The sequence below is a fragment of the Heloderma suspectum genome, chromosome 2 (assembly GCF_057233095.1).
Source record: "Heloderma suspectum isolate Gila_16-S chromosome 2, 16-S_ref, whole genome shotgun sequence".
Classification (NCBI taxonomy): Eukaryota; Metazoa; Chordata; class Lepidosauria; order Squamata; family Helodermatidae; genus Heloderma; species Heloderma suspectum.
Genome location: NC_139459.1, coordinates 311,399,663 through 311,427,534, shown reverse-complemented (window position 1 = coordinate 311,427,534; position 27,872 = coordinate 311,399,663). Strand labels below are relative to the sequence as shown.

At 44.3% G+C, this 27,872-nt stretch overlaps 1 protein-coding gene across 7 annotated transcripts; it reads right to left on the bottom strand.

The window, feature by feature from the left end:
* Positions 1-183: 183 nt before the first annotated feature.
* On the bottom strand, positions 184-27,651 carry LOC146354972 (protein SSUH2 homolog). 7 transcript variants are annotated; one of them, XM_084840296.1, is made up of 14 exons: positions 27,548-27,651; positions 26,151-26,287; positions 24,301-24,424; positions 23,198-23,305; positions 21,853-21,931; positions 21,186-21,315; positions 18,776-18,836; positions 18,220-18,344; positions 16,583-16,645; positions 13,840-13,922; positions 8,242-8,334; positions 7,147-7,252; positions 2,580-2,687; positions 184-697 (listed from the first exon to the last, which is right to left on the bottom strand). In XM_084840296.1, exons 4-14 carry the CDS (start codon positions 23,283-23,285, stop codon positions 557-559), a joined length of 1,077 nt encoding a protein of 358 aa, XP_084696422.1. In that variant the 5' UTR covers positions 23,286-23,305; positions 24,301-24,424; positions 26,151-26,287; positions 27,548-27,651; the 3' UTR covers positions 184-556. The 7 variants fall into 7 exon arrangements, with proteins under 7 accessions (XP_084696422.1, XP_084696418.1, XP_084696421.1 ...); XM_084840292.1 differs by having other exon boundaries at positions 26,229-26,287; XM_084840295.1 differs by having other exon boundaries at positions 27,556-27,651.
* Positions 27,652-27,872: the final 221 nt, after the last annotated feature.

Sequence of the window (27,872 nt, the reverse complement as noted above, 5' to 3'; positions counted from 1 at the left end):
GGACCCCTCCCTTCAGCCCAGTCCTAAGAGGAAATAAAAAGAAAGGTGCTTTGGACTTTCTTCCCGCAGAGAGCTTACCAAAACCCTTAAAAAAGCTTAAAACCCAAGCGGCAACTTTATAACCATGTGGTCTTTCAAGTAGGGAAGAGTTCAGTAAGAAATCCCTTTTAAAACAACACAGCCAAATTTCTGATATAAAAAGTTTATTTAGGAAAAAAAGAGAGAAATAAGTGGAACCCCTCCCCCTCACCCCTGGAAAGGCAGAAAATCCATTAAGGGAGAAAAGATGGAATTGAGCCCTGTCTGGAAACACCCTAGACATCAGTTGCCAGAAATTCATGTAAAGTGTTACAGCACACTTTCAATCTGTAACCTTGAAGTTTCATAAGCTGCATAGCATTTCATGTTTTAAAAGACATCATCTTCTATCGTTCTTATAGCGTAGGCTAATGCACTTATAATGTAGGTCAATGTAGGACACACACACACATATACCAATAAGCCAGAAGGGCTAACCGACACTGCTCCCTCTCTAGTGGTTGGAATGATCCAGAAATCATATGATAGTGCAGCAACACTTCCTGGGATAATCCTCTGCATACACCTTGTGTTCATTTCCATAAACAAAATAGGAGGAGAATTTCCCATGCCATTCATATTCCACCCTGGTAAGAAATATCAGTTCAATAGTTTGCCTCTGAAAAAAGAAAAAGGAGATTAATTTTAGGGTTGAAACAGCAATGTACGATTTATAGAAACATTCAGACCTACATTAATTTTCCTTCCAGACCTACCGCTTAAATCAACCAAGCCAATCAAGGCCTACTTACAAGGTTAGATTATTTTTCTTAATTCTTCTATTCCATTTAAAACATGGAAGGATTGCCAGACTGGGGCATAGCCTGCATCCAGGTGCATATATATTCCTGCATCACTACATGGCCTGTAGGTCACTTATAACTTAGGGAGCTGCCTCAGCTGGAACAAGCCCCACAATGGACTTGATTTCTAAACTTGGAAAACATTGCATGCTTTCAGTGATTACGTGCTCTTCAGATCAACTGACCTTCTTTGCAATGACTGACGTAGATCGATTAGGTTCTATTGTCCCAGTCCATAGAAGGGACAGTTTGAGGGAGAAATGACATTTGCTGGGCACAAAACCCCATCCACAAAATAGTGGTAGCACTTCATTTCGCATCCAGTCCCCTTCAGTGGACTGGGGAAACGGAATCCAAATGATTCATGTGTGGCAAAGAAGGCAAACTGATCTGAATGCCACTATATGGAGAAGGCAAGTATTACTGTTGGGCATTGAATGTTCATGAAGTCAGTCTGTGAAATCCTATGTTTAATATGTGCAGAACCAGTTGCTTGGTGGGATCTCTAGATGGCATCATATGCATAACTTCTCTTGGACTGCCAAATGGCATCAAACCAGGCCCTTACGATTGAAGTTAACCTGCTGGTCATGGGCAATCCATCTTAGCCTCCTCACCAGTCCTGATCAATTTGAAAAACAGAACACAAGTATAGTTTACTTAGAACACTCACTTGGAGCAATGCTCCCTCAATGCTTTGGTGCAGGGGAAACTTGCACCCAGTATGGCAGATTATCTGCCTAAATCATTCGGTGGACACTGGCCCCTTTCTAATCTCCAAATCCAATCGTTATGATATACGGTAAGGGCGCAATCCTATGCATGTTTAGACAGAGAAAGGGCCTACAACGCCCAGCATGCCCCAGCCAGCAAACACCTCTTCCATTTTGAGAAAGGCTGCACAGTGTTTCTCTTCAGCCAACAAGGCACTAAGAACCCCTGGGACCAATTCTGCCTCCTGCCTGGATGTACTTTATACTTGGATGGTATTAGTTATTTTCACTGAAATTCCACCTGGCTGTGAGAGATCGTGGTGAGATACAGTTTTTATAATCCAGCTGCCCTTTGCAGAAGAGGACTTTGTCCTTGCACTGACTACTTTCATTCCCAAAGAGCATGGATGGGGCACCTCCAGCCCACAGAAGCCCCCCATCCAGCCAGCAGAGCCTCTTTAGATTCCTCCAGGAAATAGACCTTGACCTTTATGGTGTTTCCCTGCAGCTTGGGGGAGAGGGACTTAAACTGGGGAAATGACACGGGGGGAAAAGTTTAACTCTCTCTCTCCTGGATGAATCCCCCCTACTTTTATCTATCTCCTTATATCACACCTAGTTTGGTCCGTAGCTCCACAGCCATTCATATAGCCACATTCACATGATTCATCTCCACACATGGAGTGTGGAGTTCGTTTGTTTCTTGAGACCATGAGTGCATTTGGGGATTCTTACAGAAGTTTTTAATATTTACTGTTTTATTTTATTTTTAGCTACTTGGTATGCTACTGTGAAGAACCGGAGACGTGGGGTATCAATACTTTAAATAAAATATTAGTACGTCCTAGCACTGATTTTATTATTCATTTCATAATAGCAATGTTTTAGAATTCTGTGTGGCGTGCGTCATGTATATTTTAATTTCAGCGCACAGCACCGTGGTGGAACTCAGCCCTGAGCATTTGTTAATCTTCACTGCACTCACCTGCCGCAATATCCGAGTTGTGGATCCAAACTGAGTTCTGTGTTGTTCAACTGCATTCTTTGAGGCTTGATTGATGGCACCATCAGGAAAACTTATCACTGGATATACCTATGAAAACACACACTTTTAGGACATGCAAATAGAAATACAAGTCCAGACCAATGAACAAGACTGGGCTGATTTTTTAAAAACAATTACACTATGTAGACACAAACTGTGGCTGATCCCTAAAATGCAGTTACACAGACCCCAGGAAGGGCCTCTGTTTCACTACAACCAGGTAAATAAAATAGAAAGAACCCAGTGGTCCAAAAATGAAGGATATAAGCCAGACTGCTTCTGGGCTACTAGGTGCATTCCAGTCCAACCCTGTCTCATTTAAACAAAATGGCTGCTCGCTATTAACAGCAGCCCAACATTCAAGAGTTTCATTCTCTCTAGTTTGAGAAGTTCCCCAAGCTGGAAGGGAAAGTTGGGGTTGTCACTTTGATGCTGGACTGCCCAGGTATTAAGAAGAGCCATGCTGGATCAGACCAAGGGTCCATCTAGTCCAGCATTCTGTTCACACAGTGGCCAACTAGCTGTCAACTGGGAATCCGCAAGCAGGACACAAGTGCAACAGCACCCTCCTGCCCATGTTCCCCAGCAACTGGTGTACACAGGCTCACTGCCTCTGGTACTGGAGGTAGTACATAGCCCTCAAGCCTAGTAGATAATTAGTATTCTTAATTTTCCAGCAGCCCAGTGGCCAAAACAAGCCCTAGCATTGCCCTTCATAGCTGGAGAGGAAGCTTTGAGTTGCCATTTGGGAACTGGGCTGCTGAGGCAAGTCACGCACCTGGGTAGCCCAGCACCAAAACAATCCTCCCCTCTCCAGTTCCCAGTTTGACAGGGAATATCAATGCGGCTTAAGTGGGCTTGACTAACTTGAGTCTCACATATCCCCTATGAATATACAGTGGAGGTGAGGAATAGATTTAAGGGATTAGACCTGACAGAGTGCCTGAGGAACTATGGATGGAGGTCCGTAACATTGTTCAGGAGGCAGCAACGAAATCCATCCCAAAGAAAAAGAAATGCAAGAAAGCAAAGTGGCTGTCTGATGAGGCTTTACAAGTAGCTGAGGAAAGAAGGGAAATAAAAAGCAAGGGAGAAAGGGGAAGATATACCCAACTGAATGCAGAGTTCCAGAGAATAGCAAGGAGAGACAAGAAGGCCTTCTTAAATGAACAATGCAAAGAAATCGAGGAAAACAACAGAATGGGAAAGACTAGAGATCTTTTCAAGAAAATCGGAGATCTCAAGGGAACGTTTTGTGCAAAGACGGGCATGATAAAGGACAAAGAAGGCAGGGACCTAACAGAAGCAAATGAGATTAAGAAGAGGTGGAAAGAATACACAGAAGAACTATACAGGAAAGATCTTAATGTCCCTGATAGCCATGATAGTGCGCTCACTGAACTTGAGCCGGACATCCTAGAGAGTGAAGTCCAGTGGGCCTTAGGAAGCATGACTAACAACAAAGCTAGTGGAGATGACAGTATTCCAGCTGAGCTATTTAAGATCCTAAAAGATAATGCTGTTAAAGTGCTGCATTCAATATGCCAACAAATTTGGAACACTCAACAGTGGCCGCAAGACTGGAAAAGGTCAGTTTACATTCCAATTCCAAAGAAGGGCAATGACAAAGAGTGTTCAAACTACCGTACAATTGCGCTCATTTCACATGCCTGCAAGGTGATGCTTGAAATCCTACAAGCTAGGCTTCAGCAGTATGTGAACCGAGAACTACTAGAAGTACAAGCTGGGTTTCGAAGAGGCAGAGGAACTAGAGATCAAATCGCCAACATTCGCTGGATTATGGAGATAGCAAGAGAATTCCAGAAAAACGTCTATTTCTGCTTCATTGACTACGCTAAAGCCTTTGATTATGTGGATAACAACAAACTCTGGCAAATTCTTCAAGGGATGGGAGTACCAGACCACCTTACCTGTCTCCTGAGAAACCTGTATGAGGATCAAGAAGCAACAGTAAGAACCAGACATGGAACAACTGATTGGTTTAAAATTGGGGAAGGAGTACGACAAGGCTGTATATTGTCGCCCTGCTTATTTAACTTATATGCAGAGTACATCATGAGAAATGCCGGGTTGGATGAATCACAGGTCGGAATTGAGATTGCTGGGAGAATTATCAACAACCTCAGATACGCAGACGATACCACCCTAATGGCACAAAGTGAAGAGGAACTAAAGAGCCTCTTGTTGAGGGTGAAAGTGGAGAGTGCAAAAGCTGGTTTGAAACTCAACATTAAAAAAACTAAGATCATGGCATCTGGCCCCATCACATCCTGGCATATGGAAGGGGAAGAAATGGAAGCAGTGACAGATTTTACTTTCTCGGGCTCCAAGATCACCGCAGACGGTGACTGTAGCCATGGAATTAAAAGATGCTTGCTCCTTGGGAGAAAAGCTATGGCAAACCTAGACAGCATAGTAAGAAGCAGAGACATCACCTTGCCAACAGAGATTTGTATAATCAAAGCTATAGTTTTCCCAGTAGCAACGTATGGCTGTGAGAGCTGGACTATAAGGAAGGCTGAGCGCCGAAGAATTGATGTGTTTGAACTGTGGTGCTGGAGAAGACTCTTACGAGTCCCCTGGACTGCAAGGAGGTCAAATCAGTCCATCCTAAAGGAAATCAACCCTGAGTGCTCATTGGAAGGACAGATACTAAAGCTGAAGCTGAAATATTTTGGCCACCTAATGCGAAGAGAAAACTCCCTGGAAAAGACCCTGATGCTGGGAAAGATTGAAGGCAAAAGGAGAAGGGGACGGCAGAGGGTGAGATGGCTAGATAGCATCACCGATACAACGAATATGAACTTGAGCACACTCCGGGAGAGAGCGGAGGACAGGAAGGCCTGGCGTGCTATGGTCCATGGGGTAACGAAGACTCGGACACAACTTAATGACTGAACAACAACAACAACTGTTAAGTAGGACTAAGTCTGGATCCATGCCTCCCCTGCAAGAATTGCACTGGCCTGCATAAATGGCATGACCTCCCCACCACTCCAACTCTAGGGAGGAGAGTGGGAGACTGTCCCTGAAGGTGAGCAGAGAGGTAGCAGGCAGTCAGGAGGAAGGAGAGGGGGGAGTCCTGCCTTCCTTCCACAAGATGTGCTTTGGCTACTGAGGCCAGTCAAAATCTGGGCAGCCCTTATGATGATGCAGACTTAGAAAATGCATACTCTTCTCCTCAGTGAATAGTATGAATTAACTGAAGCAAAACCATTGTTCTGAAAATCAGTCCAGTGAATTCAAAAACTGTTTTCTGTTAGAAAACAGACTTGGTATGTGCTGTCCTTAGTATGTGGTCTATGATCTTCACTAGTATGTATTAATTATTTCTCCCCTTTTCCCCACATGCTGGATATCCAGTTCTGTAAATGTGCTTGATGTTTGTAGGTGTTCTGCATACAACCTACAGAAGAGCAAGCGGGTGAAAGAAGTTAAGAGCATGCTGTGGAAATTTCCTTCTAGGGATTTGGATCTCTAGAAGGGAACTTCTTTATACCCTCTGTCTCCTAGTGCCTTAGATGTAGAGATGTACGGATTCCCCACCATCCGTTCAGTTGGGGAATCCGCCCTGGGGGAGGCGATCCGTTCCTCCCCCACAGAATCCTCTGGAGCGACTCTGCTCCATCAAGATTCTGCGGAGCTGCCCAGCTTGAGGGCCGCTTACCTGGTCCTGGACCTGTTCGCCTCCGCACCAATCGCCATGTTGCTTTTGCCCATAGACTTATACACAAAATAGAGCCGTGAATCTTGCATATAAGTCTATGTAGACTTATACGCAAGATTCACGGCTCTATTTTGTGTATAAGTCTATGGGCGCATCCTGCCGGTCGCCTTTTTTTTTTAAAAAAAAATGGTGATCGGCACAGAGGCAAATGGCTCTGGTTAAGCAAGCAGCCGAGAGCCATTCCACGCGGAATCCTCCTGGAGCGGAGGTAAGTGGGGCCATCTCACTGTGGATTCTGGAGGATTTGAATCCACAGTGGATTTCTCTAACATCCCTACTTAGATATGAGAAAGAACAGGTTTAGGCCCAGAACAGTCTTAGGCCAAGAGGAGTGTTTTCCAGTCCGATGTTTTGAACCCCCACCATACCCAGCCAGCATGGCCAATGGTCAGGAATGCTGGAAGTTATAGTCCAAAACATCTAGAGAGCACAAGGTTGGGGAAAGCTGGTCCAGGAGGTTGGGTCCAAAGGAGGTTTTTCCACCAAGTCCTCTTGGAGGAAGATCATCTGGGCTTATTACTTTTCTATCACACCTAACCTTTACGGAGCTCTGGGTGACTTACAAAAATGTTGTGTTGAAACCCATGTATTTTGGGTTGAATATAAGGTTTTTACTCTTAGAAAGAATAGGATGTATGAATTATAAATGAGAGAGGACACCCAGGTACACTGATAATCCGGGGAAACAAAATATTCCCCAGCGTTCGAGTTGGCTCCTTTTCAGTGGGTATTTTGCTTTTGCAGAAAATGTTTCATTACCAAGTACTGCTCATCGACAAACAACTTCTTTCCACTAACTGCTTTGAAGAGTTCAGTGGGAAACCCACTTCTTTGATCTACCAGGTATTCAAAAACATTATTCTTCCTATGAAGAAAAAAAAGGCACATATTACAATGACCAATTTTTTGCCTGTCTTATTTTCATAACACATCGACACTGGACTCAAACCAAACCCTTTCAAAGGCTCTCTCTGCTGTGCAACATGGGCTGAAAGAGCCTGCCCAACATGGGGTGCAACCTCCATAGTTCAGGCATGCTGGGTCTCTGATCACGTATAGTTGTGCTTTGTATTCTTGTTAACATTACTCTGGACACCGTGGTTCAAGAATCCATTTTGTTCAGGAAGAATTGGCAGAGTCACAGGCATGGACACCTACCAGGAATGCCAATAATGCCCAGGATGGTTGCAGAGGGGCCAGAGTAATTGCATACACATTTCTACATGGGGGTTGGACTCAATGGTCTTGTAGGCCCCTTCCAACCCTACTATTCTATGATTCCTCCAATAATTAGATTATAGGGAGTTGCTCCCATGGAACTATGAAAACATGCTGATTCCTACCTGACTGCCAAGACACTGCCCAGCCAGCTAACCCATGAGGAGACTAGTAAATTGCTGTTGCTGAAGTTGCTGTTCGCTACTTCGTTGAAGCACAGTGCATGATTCTGCTGTGCATGCATCATGCTCGATAAAGGTCCCTTCAGTTCCACATTCGTCAGTAGACATATGCATGTGAATGAGGACACATGGCAACAGAGGAATGTACTAGATCAGGGGCTGATCATAAATTATGAAGTCACAACAAAGTTTGCACAAGGTCTGAACGTAACCATCAATGGTATCAGTCAGACCAGTGCCTCATCTAGCCCTGGACAGCCAAACTAATTGACAAGAAGTCTCAAGACCAGTTTCTCAAGATCAGTCGAGCCACTTTTCCTAGCACGAATACTGGAGATCCTCTGGCTTGTAAAGCTGAACATCACCTATATATGCAAAGCAGGTAACAAAGCCAACTTTTCAGACATTCAGAATTGGCCTCTCTTCCACCATACTGTACTTTGTCAAGACTTGCCATTCAACTTGCAGCTCAATAAATGACAGCAACTGTCCTCTTCCTCCACAGTCAGGGCATGCTGTTGTTCCCAGACCAGAACAACCATTGCACCTGTGAAGAAAATGTGATGAAACAAGGCAGTATTTCATGGAGAGGAAACATCAACACGATCCTCAGTATCTATCAAGCTATAGGTATTTAACAAGAAGAAATCCATAAAGCAGCCTTTCACAACGTGGTGTCCTCCAGATCTCTTAGACTACAACTCCCATAATCCCCCCCAGCCAGCATAGGTGGAGGGCAACAGGTTGGAGAAGGCAGCCATAACACATTTGCTACTGAGCTTAAAACTGGCTATCCTGACTCATCCAACCAAAGACACTTAAGCTTACATTAGCTTATGCAGTTTGAGCGAATTTCCCCACTTTAGAAATAGCTGTTCTCCACTTTGCTAGGGCACAGCCCATAAATCTGCTGTGCACACACCACAACTCTGGTAGAAGTTCCCTTAGTCCCACCTCCATTGTTCCACCTCCATTGTTCCACATGTACTCATGCGAGAACATTTGCGGATGTGGCCGAGGAATTCCGGCAACATGTCCCACTCAGCGTGTTGACCAAGAAATGGTCACGAGAATTTGCTGACCTCTGAGTTTACTAGGAAGGATGACAAGGCTACTGCAGTGTTCCTGAAGCTTCACACACATTCGCACACTCAGTCGGATGGGCAGGTGTGCAGAGATCTTTGTGGAAAGGTGTAGGCATGGGTGTGTTGATGGGGCAAAGGGATATTAGTACTCCTAGATCAGTTTTTTGGATATTTTTGTTGCATTGTATGCCTGAAAGGCCCCTTCATGGATCACTGCCTTGTTGTGGTGAAGGGGCTTGCATAACTCAGTGAAGCCTTAAGCTATGCCATGCAGGGCCACCCAAGACAGACAGGTCATGGCAGAGAGTTCTGACAAAATGTGGTCCACTGGAGAAGGAAATGGCAATCCACTCTAGTATTCTTGCCAAGAAAACCCCACGGAATGTATCACAAGGCTAAAAGATATGACGCCAGAAGATGAGCCCCTCAGGTCGGAAGGTGTCCAATATATTACTGGGGAAGAGCAGAGGGAATTTCCAAGTAGTGCCAGAAAGAGTGAAGCGGCTGGGCCAAAGCCGAAACGACACTCAGCTGTGGATGTGTCTGGTGGTGAAAAGAAAATCCGATGCTGTAAAGAACAATATTGTTTAGGAACCTGGAATGTCAGATCAATGAATCAAGGTAAGCTGGAGGTGGTCAAACACGAGATGGCAAGATTGAACATTGACATTTTGGGAATCAGCGAACTCAAATGGACAGGCATGGGCAAATTTAATTCACGTGACCATTATATCTACTACTGTGAGCAAGAATCCGTTAGAAGAAATGGAGTAGCACTCATAGTCAACAAAAGGGTGGGAAAAGCAGTACTGGGGTACAATCTCAAAAACGATACAATGATCTCAGTACGAATCCAAGGCAAACCATTCAACAACACGGTAATTCAAGTCTATGCCCCAACCACTGAGGCCGAAGAAGCTGAGGTTGATCGGTTCTATGAAGACCTACAACACCTTCTAGAACTAACACCAAAAAAAGATATCCTTTTCATCATAGGGGATTGGAATGATAAAGTAGGAAGTCAAGAAATAAGTAGAATAACAGGCAAGCATGGCCTTGGTGTACAAAATGAAGCAGGACAAAGGCTAATAGAGTTCTGCCAAGAGAACACGCTGATCATAGCAAACACTCGTTTCCAACACCACAAGAGGCGACTCTACACATGGACATCACCAGATGGTCAATATCAAAATCAGATTGATTATGTACTTTGCAGCCAAAGATCGAGAAGCTCTATACAGTCAGTAAAAACAAGACCTGGAGCTGACTGTGGCTCAGATCATGAGCTTCTTGTTGCAAAATTTCGGTTTAAATTGAAGAACGTAGGGAAAACCACTAAATCATTCAGGTATGTCCTAAATCATATACCTTATGAATATACAGTGGAGGTGAGGAATAGATTTAAGGGATCAGACCTGATAGACAGAGTGCCTGAGGAACTATGGATGGAGGTCCGTAACATTGTTCAGGAGGCAGCAACTCAATCCATCCCAAAGAAAAAGAAATGCAAGAAAGCAAAGTGGCTGTCTGATGAGGCTTTCCAAGTAGCAGAGGAAAGAAGGGAAGCGAAAAGCAAGGGAGAAAGGGGAAGTTATACCCAACTGAATGCAGAGTTCCAGAGAATAGCAAGGAGAGACAAGAAGGCCTTCTTAAATGAACAATGCAAGGAAATCGAGGAAAACAACAGAATGGGAAAGACTAGAGATCTTTTCAAGAAAATCGGAGATCTCAAGGGAACGTTTTGTGCAAAGATGGGCATGATAAAGGACAAAGAAGGCAGGGACCTAACAGAAGCAAATGAGATTAAGAAGAGATAGAAAGAATACACAGAAGAACTATACAGGAAAGATCTTAACATCCCTGATAGCCATGATAGTGCGGTCACAGAACATGAGCCAGACATCCTAGACAGTGAAGTCAAGTGGGTCTTAGGAAGCATTAGTAACAACAAAGCTAGCAGAGATGACAGTATTCCAGCTGAGCTATTTAAAATCCTAAAAGATGATGCTGTTAAAGTGCTGCACTCAATAGGCCAACACATTTGGAAGACTCAACAGTGGCCACAAGACTAGAAAAGGTCAGTTTACATTCCAATTCCAAAGAAGGGCAATGACAAAGAGTGTTCAAACTACCGCACAATTGCGCTCACTTCACATGCCAGCAAGGTTATGCTCAAATTCCTACAAGCTAGGCTTCAGCAGTATATGAACCGAGAACTACCGGAAGTACAAGCTGGGTTCCGAAGAGGCAGAGGAACTAGAGACCAAATCGCCAACATTCGCTGCATCATGGAGAAAGCAAGAGAATTCCAGAAAAATGTTTATTTCTGCTTTATTGACTACGCTAAAGCCTTTGATTGTGTGGATCACAATGAACTTTGGCAAATTCTTAAAGAGATGGGAGTACCAGACCACCTTACCTGTCTCCTGAGAAACCTGTATGAGGGTCAAGAAGCAACAGTAAGAACCAGACATGGAACAACCGAGTGGTTCAAAATTGGGAAAAGAGTATGGCAAGGGTGCATATTGTCGCCCTGCTTATTTAACTTATATGCAGAGTACATCATGAGAAACACTGGGTTGGATGAATCACAGGTCGGAATTGAGATTGCCGGGAGAATTATCAACAACCTCAGATACGCAGATGATACCACCCTAATGGCACAAAGCGAAGAGGATCTAAAGAGCCTCTTATTGAGGGTGAAAGAGGAGAGTGCAAAAGCTGGTTTGAAACTCAACATTACAAAAACGAAGATCATGGCATCTGGCCCCATCACTTCCTGGCATATAAAAGGGGAAGAAATGGAAGCAGTGACAGATTTTATTTTCTTGGGCTCCAAGATCACCGCAGATGGTGACTGTAGCCATGGAATTAAAAGACGCTTGCTCCTTGGGAGGAAAGCTATGGCAAACCTAGACAGCATCGTAAGAAGCAGAGACATCACCTTGCCGAGAAAGGTTCATTTAATCAAAGCTATGGTTTTCCCAGTAGTAACGTATGGCTGTGAGAGCTGGACTATAAGGAAGGCTGAGCGCCGAAGAATTGATGCTTTCAAACTGTGATGTTGGAGAAGACTCCTATGAGTTCCCTGGACTGCAAGGTGGTCAAATCAGTCCATCCTAAAGGAAATCAACCCTGACTGCTCATTGGAAGGACAGATACTGAAGCTGAAGCTCAAATATTTTGGCCACCTAATGCAAAGAGAAAACTCCCTGGAAAAGACCCTGATGCTGGGAAAGATTGAAGGCAAAAGGAGAGGGGACGGCAGAGGATGAGATGGCTGGATAGCATCACCGATGCCATGAATATGAGCTTCAGCACACTCTGGGAGAGAGCGGAGGACAGGAAGGCCTGGCGTGCTATGGTCCATGGGGTCACCAACAGTCGGACGCGACTTAATGACTGAACAACAACAAATGCCTGAAAGGGAACAGAAATTAGTATTTGGGCTTGACGATTCCCGTCGCTTTCTTCCCCATTCTGTTCACTCTCCAGTCCCAACAGCAACATTGAATAAATGGTGCGGATAAAAAAAAAAACCTGTCTCTTTGAACTAAGGAAGTTGAAATCCCTGGATAACTACGATCTGTATGCCGCTCTGAGACTTTAATGATATAGGGTGGGATAGAAATGTTTTAAATAGATAAAAAATAAAAAATAAAAGATGGGCAGAGGAAAGGATGTACCTAGGAAGATATTTAAAAGTAAACAGACAGTGTGAAAGAGGACACTCAAGTGCCCACGGTATAATTTGCTAAAAGATTTGGATCCCTGGAAGGGAACTATTTTATTCCCTCTCTCTTCCAGCAGCTTAGATACGAGAAAGAACAGTAAGTCCTTCCCCAGAATTCTTCAGCTCTGGACAGAATGCAGGAATCTTCACTTGGGAGCTGCCTCTCGTATAGCTTTTCTGTTGGTAATGGCACCTCCTGCTGGACCCGGGAACACATAACAAGTGGAACTTTTCTTTGCGATCCTATTCAGATAGGGGGCCGCCTCCGAACTCGGAGGCAACCGCCTATCCAAAGCAGGGCAAGAGAAGCACAGGGGGGATGATTCCCTCCATGCCCCTCCTGCCCTGCATTTTTGGCTAGACAGCTGATTGAGGCTGTCTAGCCGCAGGAGGGCTGAGCGGGGGAGGAGGCTGCTGTACGACACATTGGATGTACATGCATTTCCGCCCTCCCCGCCCCAGAATGCCCCTTTTCAGCCGCTCCACACTCCTCTTGAGAGTGCAGAGGACAGGGCTGTTGCACACTGCCTCCGGGGCAGCACGGAAATGGGGAGAGGTCAGTTCTCTGGGAACTGACCTCGGAATGTGGGCTCTGAGGTCGGTTCCGGGAAAACAAGATATCCTATGGCTGTCTAGCGGCCATAGGCTTGCTCCCTTAGTCATCTTTTCCAGTATGGTCAATGCCAGAGGGTTGGCAAGCCTATTGCTACAACCTGCTGATACTTAACCTACATATCATCCACAGGTAGACAGATACACAGTGTGGCAGGCGTACCTCCTAGTATGGGAGCCATTGGCTGGGTGGATGGATAGAATGACAGATATATAATATACACCCACATATTTCATAAATACTCTTCCATCATTTGAGTGCCATGATTGAAGAATATATATATTCTTGATGTATAGAATCATTTTCTTGATTCACTCGAGAGAAGTGCACATGAGATCTGCACATAAGTACAAGCCGCCCTCAGATTGTTCACAGTGCCAGTATCCAATGGTGTCATTCTGCTAGTGCACATGAGGTTGTGCTTGCGGAAACTCGGTCGCAAACGATGCACAAGGGGAGAATCTAGCCAAAGTGCAGAATGACACCATTGGATGCTACCTGGTATCTCACCTAGCCATGCCCTATAGAGGACAAGTGACCGTGGTAATATTCTCACATCATGCAACATTCAAAACCCACATTGCAAATAAAAATGAATAGGTCTGACATTGACTCACTCACATGTTAGTTCCAGCTCCCATGCAGCTTGTGCACCTCTGGTCACTCAGCCGGTATCCACTACCATTACATACCCAACACTGTTGCTGTTGACAATCAATTTTAAATGGAAAAGGCAGGGATAAATGGGGTTTCTCCAAACAAAACTTTTATTTTGCTCATCTTTAGAAAGGTACCACTTTTTTCTGTCCGTAGTGGCTTTAAGTTAGTTGTGCAAGCTTTTTTTTTTGGGGGGGGGGGGTGCTTCTGCCCAGCCCTGCCCTAAGGTGCTATTAGAGGGTAGATCTCCAGATATTTGGGACTTCAACTCCCAGCATTTCTGACCACTGTCCATGCTGGCAGGGGCTTCTGGGAGTTGAAGTCCAAAATACCCTAAGATCTACTTTCTGCCCACCCCTGCCTTAGCAGATGCCTTCTTCCCTATGAATTCCTCCTCCCATATAAACTCCCATCATTCTGTGGATTCCTTTCTCTATAGTTTATAAGAAAACAGATGGGAAAGGACTAGCATGTAGTATGAATCAAAGGGCAGGGCCAATTCAACCTACATTTCTGGCTGGAAAAGGTAGCCCACCCAATCCTCAAAGATCACTTCACGCTTTTTTCTAACTGTAGGGGAAAAATAGGTGCTAACATATATGAAACAATAATTACATATAGTCAAGAGAACTGTATAAGGAACAACAGTGGAGCTCTAAATGATCCCTGACTCACCATGCTAGGAATACTGCAGGCTGGCATCCCCCCACCCCCTGCATCAAAGATCTTTGTCCTTCATCTTTCATTTGACCACCAGATATTTAGAGCTGTATGCTTCACAGTAAGGTCAACTTTCATTTCCTATTCAATAGTAGGAAAGAAGGAAAGGGATTTGCTCTACAGCTGGTTCATGTCCCAGGTAGGAGAGTTAACGACCTGAACCTGCTCAGTTGAAAATCACAGAACCTTATGCAGAATTGGCCTAAAGAAGGTGGCACCTGCCCAAGCAAAGATACCAGTCTTGTAATGCGCTGAGAAGGTAAACAGAGAGGCTGTTTACCTTCTGTCACCTTGCCCATGTTGTCCAACAGGGCATTAATGATTTGTTCTTGTTTTGTTAAAATCACAACTAAAAAGATTAATAACAAAAAAAACCCATGGCATAAATGTGTAGGGGTGCAAAAGCCAGTATCGTCCTGCACACGTGGCCTATATTCCAGCTGGAACTGCAGACTTGCATGAAAGGTTAGCCAGACCCTGCACTCTCAAATCCACCTGCTGATAGTGGCGCTCAAGATATGAAGGCCTCAGTCCTCCTGCTTATAGGAAACAAAGAAGGGCCTCTTGTCTGGAGTTGGGCTCCTTGATGTATATAATACATTGAAAATACACATCAACCCCGTGCCAAGGCTGCTCCTGCTTACAGGAAATGAAGAAGGATCTTTGGCTACATATGCACATCATGCTAGGCCCTGGTTTAACACAGCAAGCCTCAAATTTACACACTTCCCCCCTCCTACACCCACGCAGGCAGGAGGACAGCCTCAAAGTTTTCGCTTCCCCTTTTACTTAACTGTGGCCCCCCATTTCATCCATATGAGGGACTGTAGTTTCAAAATAACAACTCCACACCATGGACAAAATGACAAGCCGCATTTAAGGGCAATTAAAAGGAAAACCTCAAGAGCTGTCCTCCTGGCGGCACAAGAGGAGGGGAGAGTGTGGGCCCAAGGCCTACTGCAGATTGAGCACCATTGCTTCTTTCGGGGGTGGGGGGGAGAGAAGGCTTTGGACAAAAAAAAAAAAAAGGATAACACTATTTCCTGCAACTGATAAAATATGACACGGATTTTAAGTGTGAGAAAAGGATTAATCCTGAAGATCACCTTGGCTTGGTGCAAAAATTAAGAGGTCTTCTATCACTAACAGAGTACCTTCCTCCTCTACTTTTCTTGCTAACCTGCTAGTCTACAACCCAGTAGCATGTACAAACTGCTCTCCCGATTCAGAGGACAGACCCAAGGATTGATAGAGGTCCTAATATGATCAAATATATACAGCTGGTTGGTTCTGACCTCCGAGTGGAGATGTTAACACTTTCATTCTGCTTTCTTACCATTAAATGAGAGCAGTAAGGGATTTCCTGCTTCTTAACAAGAGCAGTTGATGATGCCCAGTTCTATCAACCCATTCACATAAATCAATGATGGTATGGAGCAGGCGATTCCCAATAATGGGACTGATTCTATCCTTGATTCCACCGGAGTTCATCCCTTTCTATATTTAGCAAGCATGTAAAAATGGAGGTATTGAAGAAGGGTGTTGTTGTTTTTTCTTAATTGATGGATCATGAATTAAAGTTTCTCAAGAATGTTCAACTGGCTGATGGATGGATGCTACCTATGTTATCATTAATTTTTGACGGTATGGTAACTTTAATTTAATTATAATTTTATTTAACAAGTGCATGATTATGTAGTAATTTTAATGTATTTTGAGCCTCCAAGTATGGATGAAAATATAGATATAAATATGTGTGGTGGGGGCGGGGGGGGGATAAATAACCCTACCCCCCACACAATGACCATATCAAAGTTTAATTGACTTTCTGGTTTGTATCTCTGGGACTCCAGTAAAAGGTCACAAGAAATGTCATTTCTTTCCCCACCCTTGCAAGAAAATCTGCTCCTCATTTTCTCATCTATTTTATGAACATTCTTTGAAATAAACTGTAATGAAGACATTTTCCTTACACACAACTACTTACCCTGGTGAGGCCATGGCATTTATTGCAGGGACGTCTACCCGAACATCCACACACTGGACATCCCTTCACAAATCAAAGAAAGAAGAGCATTAAAATACAGTCATCTGATTTTATGAGGGACTAATTTGGCTGGAGATACCAAGCTTATTTATTATACTTACATGCCACTTAATAGAATAAAATCTCTATGCAGTTTTTAGAGATAAAACCTCTACGCTAATCAGCATCAGATCCGACAACTGACATTAAGAATACTGATTTTCCGTTTGCTTCAACCATATTCTGCCTGGCCTTCCTTCAGTCCTCTCAATTCTATCCAGAACTCTGCCACCAAAGATCTCAAACCATCTTGTTGTTCAGACCATGTGTTGGTCTTCCTAAATTGATTCAATTTGTACCCCACTTTTCCACCAAGAAAATGGTACTCAAGGTGGTGAACAATCATAGGAATGACAAAATTTAAACTAAATGCTTGGTTAAAGCAATAATAAAATGAGAAAAATAACAAATACATTGAGAGAGCAATCCTATGGCCCGCAGACAGCATCCAGGGGGCCACAGGATAATTTGGATTCCTGTATCCGAAGTTGGAGACAGTGCTCCAACATCAGACCCAGGCGTCCAAGCTCCCTGCCCCTGCCCCCTCCGTGCGGAGAAACTACACCGGCTGCCTCTCAGAGGTCACAAAAGCAACCTTGGAGAGGAGGGAAAGGGGACGGTTCTGAGGGCGGGGAGGTGAGGGGACTGGGGAAGGGGGGATACAAGCTATCCCCAGCCTCCTTCCCTCTCCCTTCGCAGAGCCCTAGCCAGATGGGCAAAAACATCAATCTCGCAAAAATGCGGAGTGGTAGAAGCGCAGAGGCAAGGATCGCCTCCACGCTCCTCCCCCACTGCATAGGATGTCCGTCAGCCTCTGAGTTCGGAGGCTGACAGGATTCCCAATAAGACTGCACCCTAAATTACATTTTAAAAGCCCACACAATAATGGAACAAAAACTGCATCCAATCCAAGAGACCAGCTTACATGCCAAAGGCCTGCTGGAATAGTCACTGTGGTCATATAAATCTTGACAGAACATTGTTCTTGTTATAATTAGAAAAATATGTTTGCTATCTTTTTCTGTTTGTATTGGACTTGACAGTTGTGTAATATATATATATATATATATATATATATATATATATATATATGTATATGTATATGTATATGTATATGTATATATGTGTGTGTGTGTGTGTGTGTGTGTGTGACCTGCTTGAATATAAACACCTTTGCCTGCCGGCAGAAGGACAACAGAGAGGGAGCCCACCGAGCCGCACTAGCCAGGGAATTCCACAGTCTGGTAGAAGCCACCAAGGCCTTCTCTCGCACCACCACCAAATGCATCTCTGAAGGCACCTCCTGAGAGAAGGGCCTCCACCAAAGATTGCAGAACCTGGGCAGGCTCACGTGGCAGAAGGCAACAACTCCACTTTTTCTCTTGTATTGTTTTTATATCCCATTAGAGCCCTGCCCATGAAATTTGCTCCTTGAATTCTACCACCCTGGTTAGCTCAAATGGCCTCCTTTACCAAGGCCAGCCAAAATTTGTAGGGCTCTGTAAATCATCATATGCATTCATACATTAGCTCTGTACCTTTACTGACGATGTGTGAGGCACTTTGATTCTCTTGATTTGGTCTCTGAACATCTCAGGAATTTCCACTCTTATATCCCAAGGCAAAGGAGGCACACCACACAGGTAAGAATCTACCACTTCACCTGAGGTAGAAGAAAGCAGAGCTGGACTATTTTCTGACAGTTGCACTTATGTCATGTTACCTGGTGGGCTGGCTCAAGAAAAGCTAATTAGCAATCATCAATATAGGTACTGTGCAACTACTCAAGGGCAAACTATGTGACAAATGTCATTTGTCTGACCCTTTGATCCTTATAGGTGAAGGAGTACAAAATATTTAGCTAGAACTCCAGTGATGGTTTTTTTCAGTACTCTGCACATGCCTCTTTCTGACCATTGTTACTACTGTGTAATAGAATGATGTAATCTATTGCTTTATTATATTGCCCAGTTTTTAATAAATGCACCTAGATATCTCAGAAGGAATTATTCCTTTATTATCTTCTAATACAAGAATACACTGAAGTAACTTTCAGGAAGACTAGACATTCTTATGTAGCATAGTAGCACTTACCATTGTAAGGTTCTGCTTTCCATACAGTGGACCTTGATTCAGTGAAAGTCTCCAAACGATACTGAGAAATCATTTTCAAGAATTAAAGAAGCAATAATTCAGTCACAATTAAGAAAAAAACAACAACTCTGCATTCTGCAACATTCTTTCCACTTGGCCTTTTCTTCAAGTCCTTTAAACCAGCCTTCCTAACCTGGTGCCCCGCAGAAGTGCTGGACTGCAACTCCCATAATTCCCAGCCAACATGGCCACTGGCCATGCTGGCTGAGAATTATGGGCCCTACAGTCCAATGTGTCTGGAGGGCGCCAGGTTGGGAAAAGCTGCCTTAAACAAATACCAACCAAGGCAACTTTCTGCCACACAGCAGCAGTGCAACACGATATCCAGCAATATATGACATTCTCAATCCCAAGTGAGCACTGGTGATGTTTCCTGGAAATTTTTTGAATTGGAATATTTTCCAATGCCAATTAAATTTGTTTGCATAGGGTTATTCTCATGGGAACATATTCAGTTTGTATCGAAAAATGTTGTGATGCCCTAGAGCAGTGGTGGGCAACTTGTATCCTTCCAGAAGTTTTGGCCTACAACTCTGGCTATGATGGCTAGGGCTGATGGGAGCTGTAGGGCAAAACATCTGGAGGGCCACAAGTTGCCCACTCCTGCCCTAGACAGATCTAATTCAACATGCTTATTTTACTTGTATTTAGTATACAAAGCTAAAAAAGGATCCAATGTTAATTATTTGTCCCAATACACCACTAGAATTTAACCCAAAATATCGGGGCGGGGGGGATCAAAGCACACTGAATGTGATTTTGAATGTTGTATTATGTAGACATTTTACTGGAATACTTATAAAAATCTGAAGACCATAGCATGTACCTTTCCTTACACTGTTTAAATTTAAGAAGAAAAAAATAACTGAAAACTGTTGACACACTTATGAATTTTAGCAACCTAAAGATATATGCACGATATGCTGACACCCAGTCATCTATTTCAACAGAGTTCAACTTTCTTCCATGAAGGTTGTTGGGGCACCTTCAGTTTCACTGTCACTACTTAGTAGTTCCATTTCACTCTGAGACACATATGCATGGGCCTGTTCGCATTATCAAAACAGGGCCTTTTTTTTTTTTCCGGCGCCGCTCATATGAGCAAATAACCTCTTACCTGGGACTAAGCCCCTCTGCATGCAATAAGACTATCTTCTGAAGAGACATGTGTAGGGTTGTATTGTTAGCTACTTTGATGTGAAATGTACAATAAGGTCTGGAGAGTTAGAAGCGAATAACGCTATTTATGGCTTGTTTAAATTTAAATTCCTATTCCAACTTTCTACCCATGGCAGTCAAGACACCTAACAACCAGAATATAAACACATTAGACAGTAAATACAACAAGCAATTCAAATGTGTAACTATTTTCAACCGGCTGCCAATTTGCCACTGGGCCCAGTGGAGGTTGGTGGCTCCGATGTCAGTGGGGCTGTAAATCTGCTCTAGGTTTCTGTCAGAACCAGTCAGAAGGAGCTATCTTAAAGTGCTGAACCTCATCCCCAAAATGGGTTCAGCACCTTGGATAGTTCCTTTAGAATTCTGACTGAAACCCAGAGCGGATTGACAGCCTCACTGCACGCCAGGTTTAAATTTTTGGTATCACCCTATAAGGCCCTAAATAACTTGGGACCAGGATACCTGGCTTTCTCCCACTTAGACCTGCCCAGCCACTGCAATCATCATCAGAAGCCCTCCCAGCTGTGCCACATGCTGCAGATGTCCATCTGGCAACAACCAGGAAGAGGGCCTTTTCTGTGGTGGTTCCCACTCTCTGGAGTACCCTCCTTAATGCAGTTTAGGTGCATGATTATGACTTTTTTTATTTGCCTTGGTGTTCAATGATTTGTGATGCCTTTCATTTTGATTATTAGTTGCCGGCCATTGGTTTGTTTTGCTATGACTGGGTTCATCCAACATAACCTACACTTAAAGGTTAAGTTGGGGCTGAGTGTGGGTTGTCATTCAAACATGGTTTGTTGTGCTGTTTGAACCCAGCAACGATAACAAACCATCATTTGTTAACTATGAATAAGCCATAGTTCACAACCAACAACAAACCATGGGATCTCTTCATGGGTTGTCTGTGGTTAAGAAACCATAGCTTGTCATCACGGCTGGGCTCAGACAACATAACAACCCACATTTCAACAACAACCCATGTTTCAACAAAAACCCTTGAGTGTGGGTTATCATGTTATACAGACCCAGTCTATGTTTTAGTCATATTGTATTTATCTTACATTTTTATTGTTGTATACTACCTGGATATGCTGTGTATGACAGGTGGTATATGAATATTATCAAATAAATAGACAATATATACTACTACAGTATATATACTGCTTACTCTGTAGGTATTGAATGACTGTAGATCCTGAAACGACATCTCTCTTGCTGGGGCTTGGCTGTAGCAGCACTTGCTTGCAGCATACTCAACAAAAGCTTCTTTGGCTTCATCTTCTGAAATGGCAGGAATACTGTAGAAAACAACAGAGGTGACAGAGGGAATAAGCAGGAACAACAGCACAAACTTCTCATGCTCTTCTAGGGCCTCAGGCACTTCACTTCAGAAAACTATGTTCTGTAACAGAGGTCCGTCCAAGGGACCCACCAAGCCATTTCTGGGGGCCTGCCTCACCCCTTGCCCCATCATCTATGGCAGCAGCACTGCCTGGGGTTTCTCTTGCTAGCACTAGCAAGGGAAACCCAGGGATTCTTCTGTGCTTCTGTGTCTATGTTTGCATATGTGTGGGTATGTGTGCACATGTCTAGAGCCCTGCTGCCACCAAATCTGGCCTTAGGGCCATAAAAGTTGTGCACCGCTGCTTTGTAAAGAACATACGCTCTTTGATTTTTAAAAAAGGGAACATGTATCCATTTCCCCCATCTATTTACCAATATGTTTTCACTCTCCTTTCCCAGAAGTGAGCAGCCTATTACAATTAGTTTGTGGCAAAGACAAAACAAAAAATGGACTATGATCAGCACAACTGAAAGAAGAGTATTCATCTTACCTCCAGTTTCTCAGAGGTGGAGGTGGCTCACCTCCACGATTAGGAACTAAGTCAGGTGGAGGAGGGAAATATTTTCCTTCTGTGAGTGAGAAAAGCAGATGTTAGAAAAAGGTAGTGCGACTGTTCTGTGATGTTAGCAGTACCATGTTTGAAAGTTCTCCTTCAATTTTCTCTTGGCAATAACTGAAAGAACTATCCAGGCAGTTCAACGAATTTGCTTATCTGTTTTGCTTAATAGTACAGCAAAAGATACTTTAAGCAAGGCAAAGGATGGGGGGTGGCGGCGGGTGGGATTGGATGGCAACACAACTGAACATAATGGTCTCTTTCAGATGTAATGCTAAACCTTGGTTTAGTGTTCTGAGAATGAGCTGCAGTGAGCCTCAGGCTAACACACTCTCCTCCAGCACAGGTATGAGAAGTTCAGGAACTTTTACTTCCATTTTGGATTACCCATAGCTTGCGGAGTTGTCCAACCCCAGACAAACTGTGGTTAATCTTAACTATGGTTTGTTGAACAAGCCAACTTCAAATAATAGTTTATGAAACTGCCAACTAACTATAGTCAAGTGAACCACAGTTTAGGGTTCAGATAAAATGCTAAACTATGGTTAGGCTAAAATAGAAGTTGAAACTTCTGATCTCCTCCTCACAGCCACACCAGAGAAGAGTTGGCAGCACATGAGCCAGAAGCTCATTCTTGTTAACACTAAAACATGGTTTAGCATTATGTCCAAATACAGTCATTGTCAATGGTTTCTTCTTACAGGAATATCTTAACTTCCATATAACTGCAACTCGTCTTCATTGAAATGCTTCATGACTTCATAAAACACATCCATTAAATCATAGAATCATAGAATGGTAGGATTGGAAGGGGCCTACAAGGCCATCGAGTCCAACCCCCTGCTCAATGCAGGAATCCAAGTCAGAGCATCCCTGACAGATGGCTGTCCAGCCTCGGCTTGAACGCCTCCAGTGTGGGAGAGCCCACCACCTCCCCAGGTAATTGGTTCCATTGTCGTATTGCTCTTACAGTCAGGAAGTTTTTCGTGATGTTCAGCCGGAATCTGGCTTCCTGTAACTTGAGCCCATTATTCTGTGTCCTGCAACAATTTCCACTGTTGTTAGCAGTGACACGGTTGTTTGCAAGTGCCTTTTATTAACCTCTGCTTTAGCTCAGAAGAAATAACACATGTAGATTCTACATTCCATGTAGTCTTTTTTTGCCACAAAATCAACAAGGACTGTTATAGCACTTTAAAGACTAATGTCTTTATTATGGCAAAGCTTTTGCGAACTAGAGCTCCCTTCAACAGTTGCATCACTTCTATATTGTACTTGCCACCATCTCCAGCTGTTGTGCCTTCATAGCCGGAGGCATGGCTCATGTCATAGACAGGAGGAGCAGAAGGTCCTGGGATCTGATTCATGTCCTTAGGAGGGATGACACCTACAACACAAAGACAAGCAAAAGGGCAGTGTTAAACACTGTTGTTACTCAAGCATCTAATGAACCATTGTCAAGACTCCACTGACGACCTGGACCCTCTGAGCAACTCCTTAAGGATCTCTTGCCTCCTTAACAGTCCCACCTTCCTTCTTTTAAACTTCCCCTTCCCGATAACATGGGGTTTAGGTTGTGGACGTGGGGTGATTGGCACTTCAGACACTTTGGTGTTAACCACAACAGTTTACTGGTAAATTAAAGCAAGCAGGTGAATAGGGATGGCGGAGAATTCCTCCACAGACCCCAGTGAGGCCGGATTCAAAAGAATCCAGTCTCTGGAGTCCGTGGAGGAATGGATCGCTTACCTCCACCTCCCTGAGGAATCCTCCCTGGCCAGATCATCCCCGCCCGCCGGCTCCAGAGCGCCAGCGATACGGCCGCCATTACCGTATTGCTGGCTGGGCTGACTGACTCCGGGCGCAAATGGCGTAGCAGACGCCATTTGCGGCTGGAAAGCAATTAGATTAAGCTAAATGCAGCCATAAATGGCTGCATTTAGCTTAAACTAAGGGCTTTATGGCCGCAAATGGCGCAGCGGACGGCATTTGCGTCTCTGGTTTTTCACGCAATACGCTAGGCCATTTACAGCTGCATTTAACTTAATCTAATTGCTTTCTGGCCGCAAATGGCATCTGCTACGCCATTTGCATCTGGAGTCAGTCAGCCCAGCCAGCGATACGGCAATGACGGCCATATCGCTGGCGCTTCGGAGCCAGCTGGCAGCTCCACAGAATTGCCACAGAGTGGAGCCGGCCAGGGAGGATTCAGGGGGGAGGGACGGATCACCTCCCCCCACGGGCAGATTCCCAAGCAGAGAAAAAGGTAGGGAATCCACCCATCCCTACAAATTACAACTAAAGGCATTTACAGAATATTGCTGAGTGATACAAAACGCATTAAGAGAAAATAAAGGTTGCAAAAACACAAGTTCCTCTAACCTAGCAGCACTTAGGCTTCTCCAGGCTCCTTCTTCCTGCTCTCTCTTCAGCTCTAGTCTTCTGACTCTGCTCTCTCTCTCTCTCTATCCCCTCCTTCCTCAAAACCGAAAGTACTGTTTCAAACCTGAAGAAATTGAACTTAGGAAAATTAAACCTAACCAGGGAAATAAAATTACTCTCCTCAGGGATACCCCCTGCCAACAAAAAAATGCCAAGCCTCTAGGCCTGACCTTTTTATCTTATTTCTGTAGGCCTCAAACTTTCACAACCATATGGAATCCTCAATACAGGGTTGGTTTTCTTTTCTTTACATAAATGAAATAGTGAAATTAAGAGGAATAGAAGCATAAAACTTATTTGCCCCATTGAAAAAGGAAAATTATTTCATGCACCTGATACAGTTTTGAATCTCAATGTTCAGTTAGTCATAGGAGAACTTTAAGGATGTGTATCTAATGCAAATGGGAACATTCATCTTATTCCAGGAGCACTAGTCACATGCAACTATGTGTGGCTTGAACTGAGTCTACTATTAGCACTGCTGAAAACATGACAGGTAGGACTGGCTGCAGAAATAGATATAATTCTAGTTTCATCGGTATGCAATTTATTATTTAAATAAAGTTGTATCAAATGTGCTAGATAGGAAATGTAATTCTCTACAATTAGTTGTTTTCTTTTGAAGCTGAAACAGCACTACATTTACACTGTAATACCCTTCAACTGAAATTCAGCACTGCCTTTTCCATCACTGCAGCTATATTTCGTCATAAATGTATGAGATACATTTCTAAGAACAAGTAGCTAAGGGATTTCCTGTAAAAGTAATAGTGTACTTGCCCTGAAATGCTGATCTAATCATGCTTCAGAACTACCCATGTAATGTATAAGCAATCCTCTTATCTTTATTTACTACTGGTGTTTTAAGTTCAGATAGCCATTGTGGTGGAGTGAATAGGGAAACAAAACTTCAAACTTGTGCTCTGCCATAAAGCCCACTGGATAACCTTGATCCAGTCACTATCTTTCAGCCTAACATAACTCACAGGGCTCTGTGAGAATAAACGGAGAGGAGCATCTTATGTGGTGCCTGGAACTCCTTGGAGGAAGGGTGGATAAAAATGTTATAAACAAAAAAGGATCTTACTAGAGTTTACTTAACTGTATGCGGGATGTGCTGAGGTTTTAGAGTACATTTCCCCCACTCTTTAATTATAATGCATCCATAACAGACTAGTAGGAATTCTAGCCTTCATAAATGACTGTGAGACAAAAAAACCCTACTAATTGATAATTATTCCAGATTAATTAACATAGAGTTCAGAGGTGTAACTTTATATATACACTGAAAATAGATGTTTTGCTATCAGCCGTGTGGAGTGGCAGAAATTAAACAGCAGAGTATTGCATATTAACTCCAAATGTTCCTCACCAGCGATTCTGCTTTGTATTTGTTTTTTTAAGAAAACAAACCAACAGATTCACAGTACAATCTCAATAATATACGTAAATCCCACTGGGTAGTATGCGATGTTAGTCAAATGTAGGGTAGACCCATTGAAATGAATGATTAACTGAAGTCCCATTCATTTCAATGGGTCTACTCTAAGTAGGACCAACACTGGATACTACCCTATGTGTAGTACCCTATGTGTAATGGTGTAATCCCTGATAAGTGTGTACAGGATTGAATTGCTAGGCTGCAATCCTATGTACACTTTCCTGGAAGTAAGACCCATTAAACAGAATGGGATGTACCTTTGAGTAAACATGCATGGAACTACACTGTTAACTGAGCAGATTTCAAAATAGATAAACTGATGCAGCTATACCAAGCTTTGCCTACGTACACTTTTATACTATGTCAACCAGAATTATCAACTCGATCTTTAGGATAACTATTGTCCATGTTGACTTAATTTTCATACCAAATGCCCCTTGAGCAGGTATCTGATCAATAGCTCCATAATTCTGGTGAGCTGGTACTCTGGTAGGAGAATGAGTGAGAGAAAATAGATATCAATGTCATGCAATAACAGATAGATATAGATACAGATATAGATACATGAGCAAATTAGTTTAAATACAACCATCAGAAAGGGCAGATATAGTGAATTTGCAAAACAGGAACCTTTATCGATGGCAGCTTGGACAAGAATCTGCTATTCTCAGAGGTTCTGTAAGTTTGAAGAGCGTTAACATCTAGGGGAAATGGCCACGTTAACAATCTAAATACAATCAAGGCTGATTTCACATGAACTCTTATTTTTCTGTTTTCCTCTACGAAGTAGTGAGGAGGCCTTTGCGTTTCCAGAACGTTTTCAAGTGGGATGCTAAGCAAAACAACAAAGGGGGAGAGGGAAGGAGGAGAACTCTGGACAGTAGGCTGTCGCTAAAAAGTCTGCACTTTGCAACAGGCTTACAGTAGCATGCAAGAGACGTCATGCCGACTTGATGAGATGAGGCATTGCTGATTCCAACACAGATACAAGACTACGGGGAAGCCTGACAGACCCCCTCACGGACTTCCACTTGGGACAGTGTCTTGTGAACGGCTGTTTGGCTTCCACACGCAAGCCAAGAATCAGGCCTGCCGGATATGAGCTTGATTCGCCGTGAGGTTGAGGGGCGACAGCATGCGCGTAGTCCCAGGTTCAACCCTGGGCATCTCCAGGTAGCTAGGAAGGAAGCCCTGGAGAGCCGCTGCCACTCTGTGTCGACCAGCCATCCCCAGTCTGTTGCCCTCCAGGTGTCTGGGACTACAACTGCCACCACATCCTCGCCAGCAGGAAGAGCCGCTGGCCCTGCTGGCTGAGGCTGATGGGAACTGTAGTCCAACACCTCTGGAGGGCTCCAGGTTGGGGAAGGCTCGTGCAGCCGCTGCTGAGTTCGATGGACCGAAGGTCTGCCCTGGCCCCTGGGATGAGGGAGTTCCCTGCGGGCCTACGGAAGAAACTGGCGCCGCCTTGGCGAGCGACTTCTGCCCGTTCGCTCCAGCGCTGCTGGAGGCGGGATTCAACCGGCCCGCCGCCTCGCCAGCAGCCGCAGAGAAGAAAATGGCCAGTGGTCCTCCGGGCTTGGGCGCGGCCTGGCGGGATCGCGCCGCGCCACCGAGGAAGAGAGGAGGGCGCACGCACGGCTAGGCTGCCGCCCGGGAGCGCCTTACACCCGGTCCAGCTCGCTTCGCCTCTTTCCCCGTTCCGCGGGGATCCCGCCAAGAGCTAGCAGAAGGTCGAAAGGTTCTCACCGGATTACCTGGCTCCCCTGCGCCATGGCTGCTTGAACGACGCCACTCGAACCCGCAAGCCAAGGCAGCTCGAAGGCCTCCCTCGCCGGCCCCGCTCTCTGCCTGCTTTCGCTTTCGCGAAGCGTTTCCTTCCAGCTTCTCTCCACCCACCGAACTGCCCCGCTTGCGAAAGCGCACCCCCCCCCCCGCGCCTCGTTTAGCAAAGCAAATAGGAAGCCAAAGGGTTAAGGCCGCCTTCCCCAACTTGGCGCCCTCCAGATATGTTGGGCTACTGAGGACCATAGGAGTCCAACACAGCCGGAGGGTGCCAGGCCCGGGGAGGGGG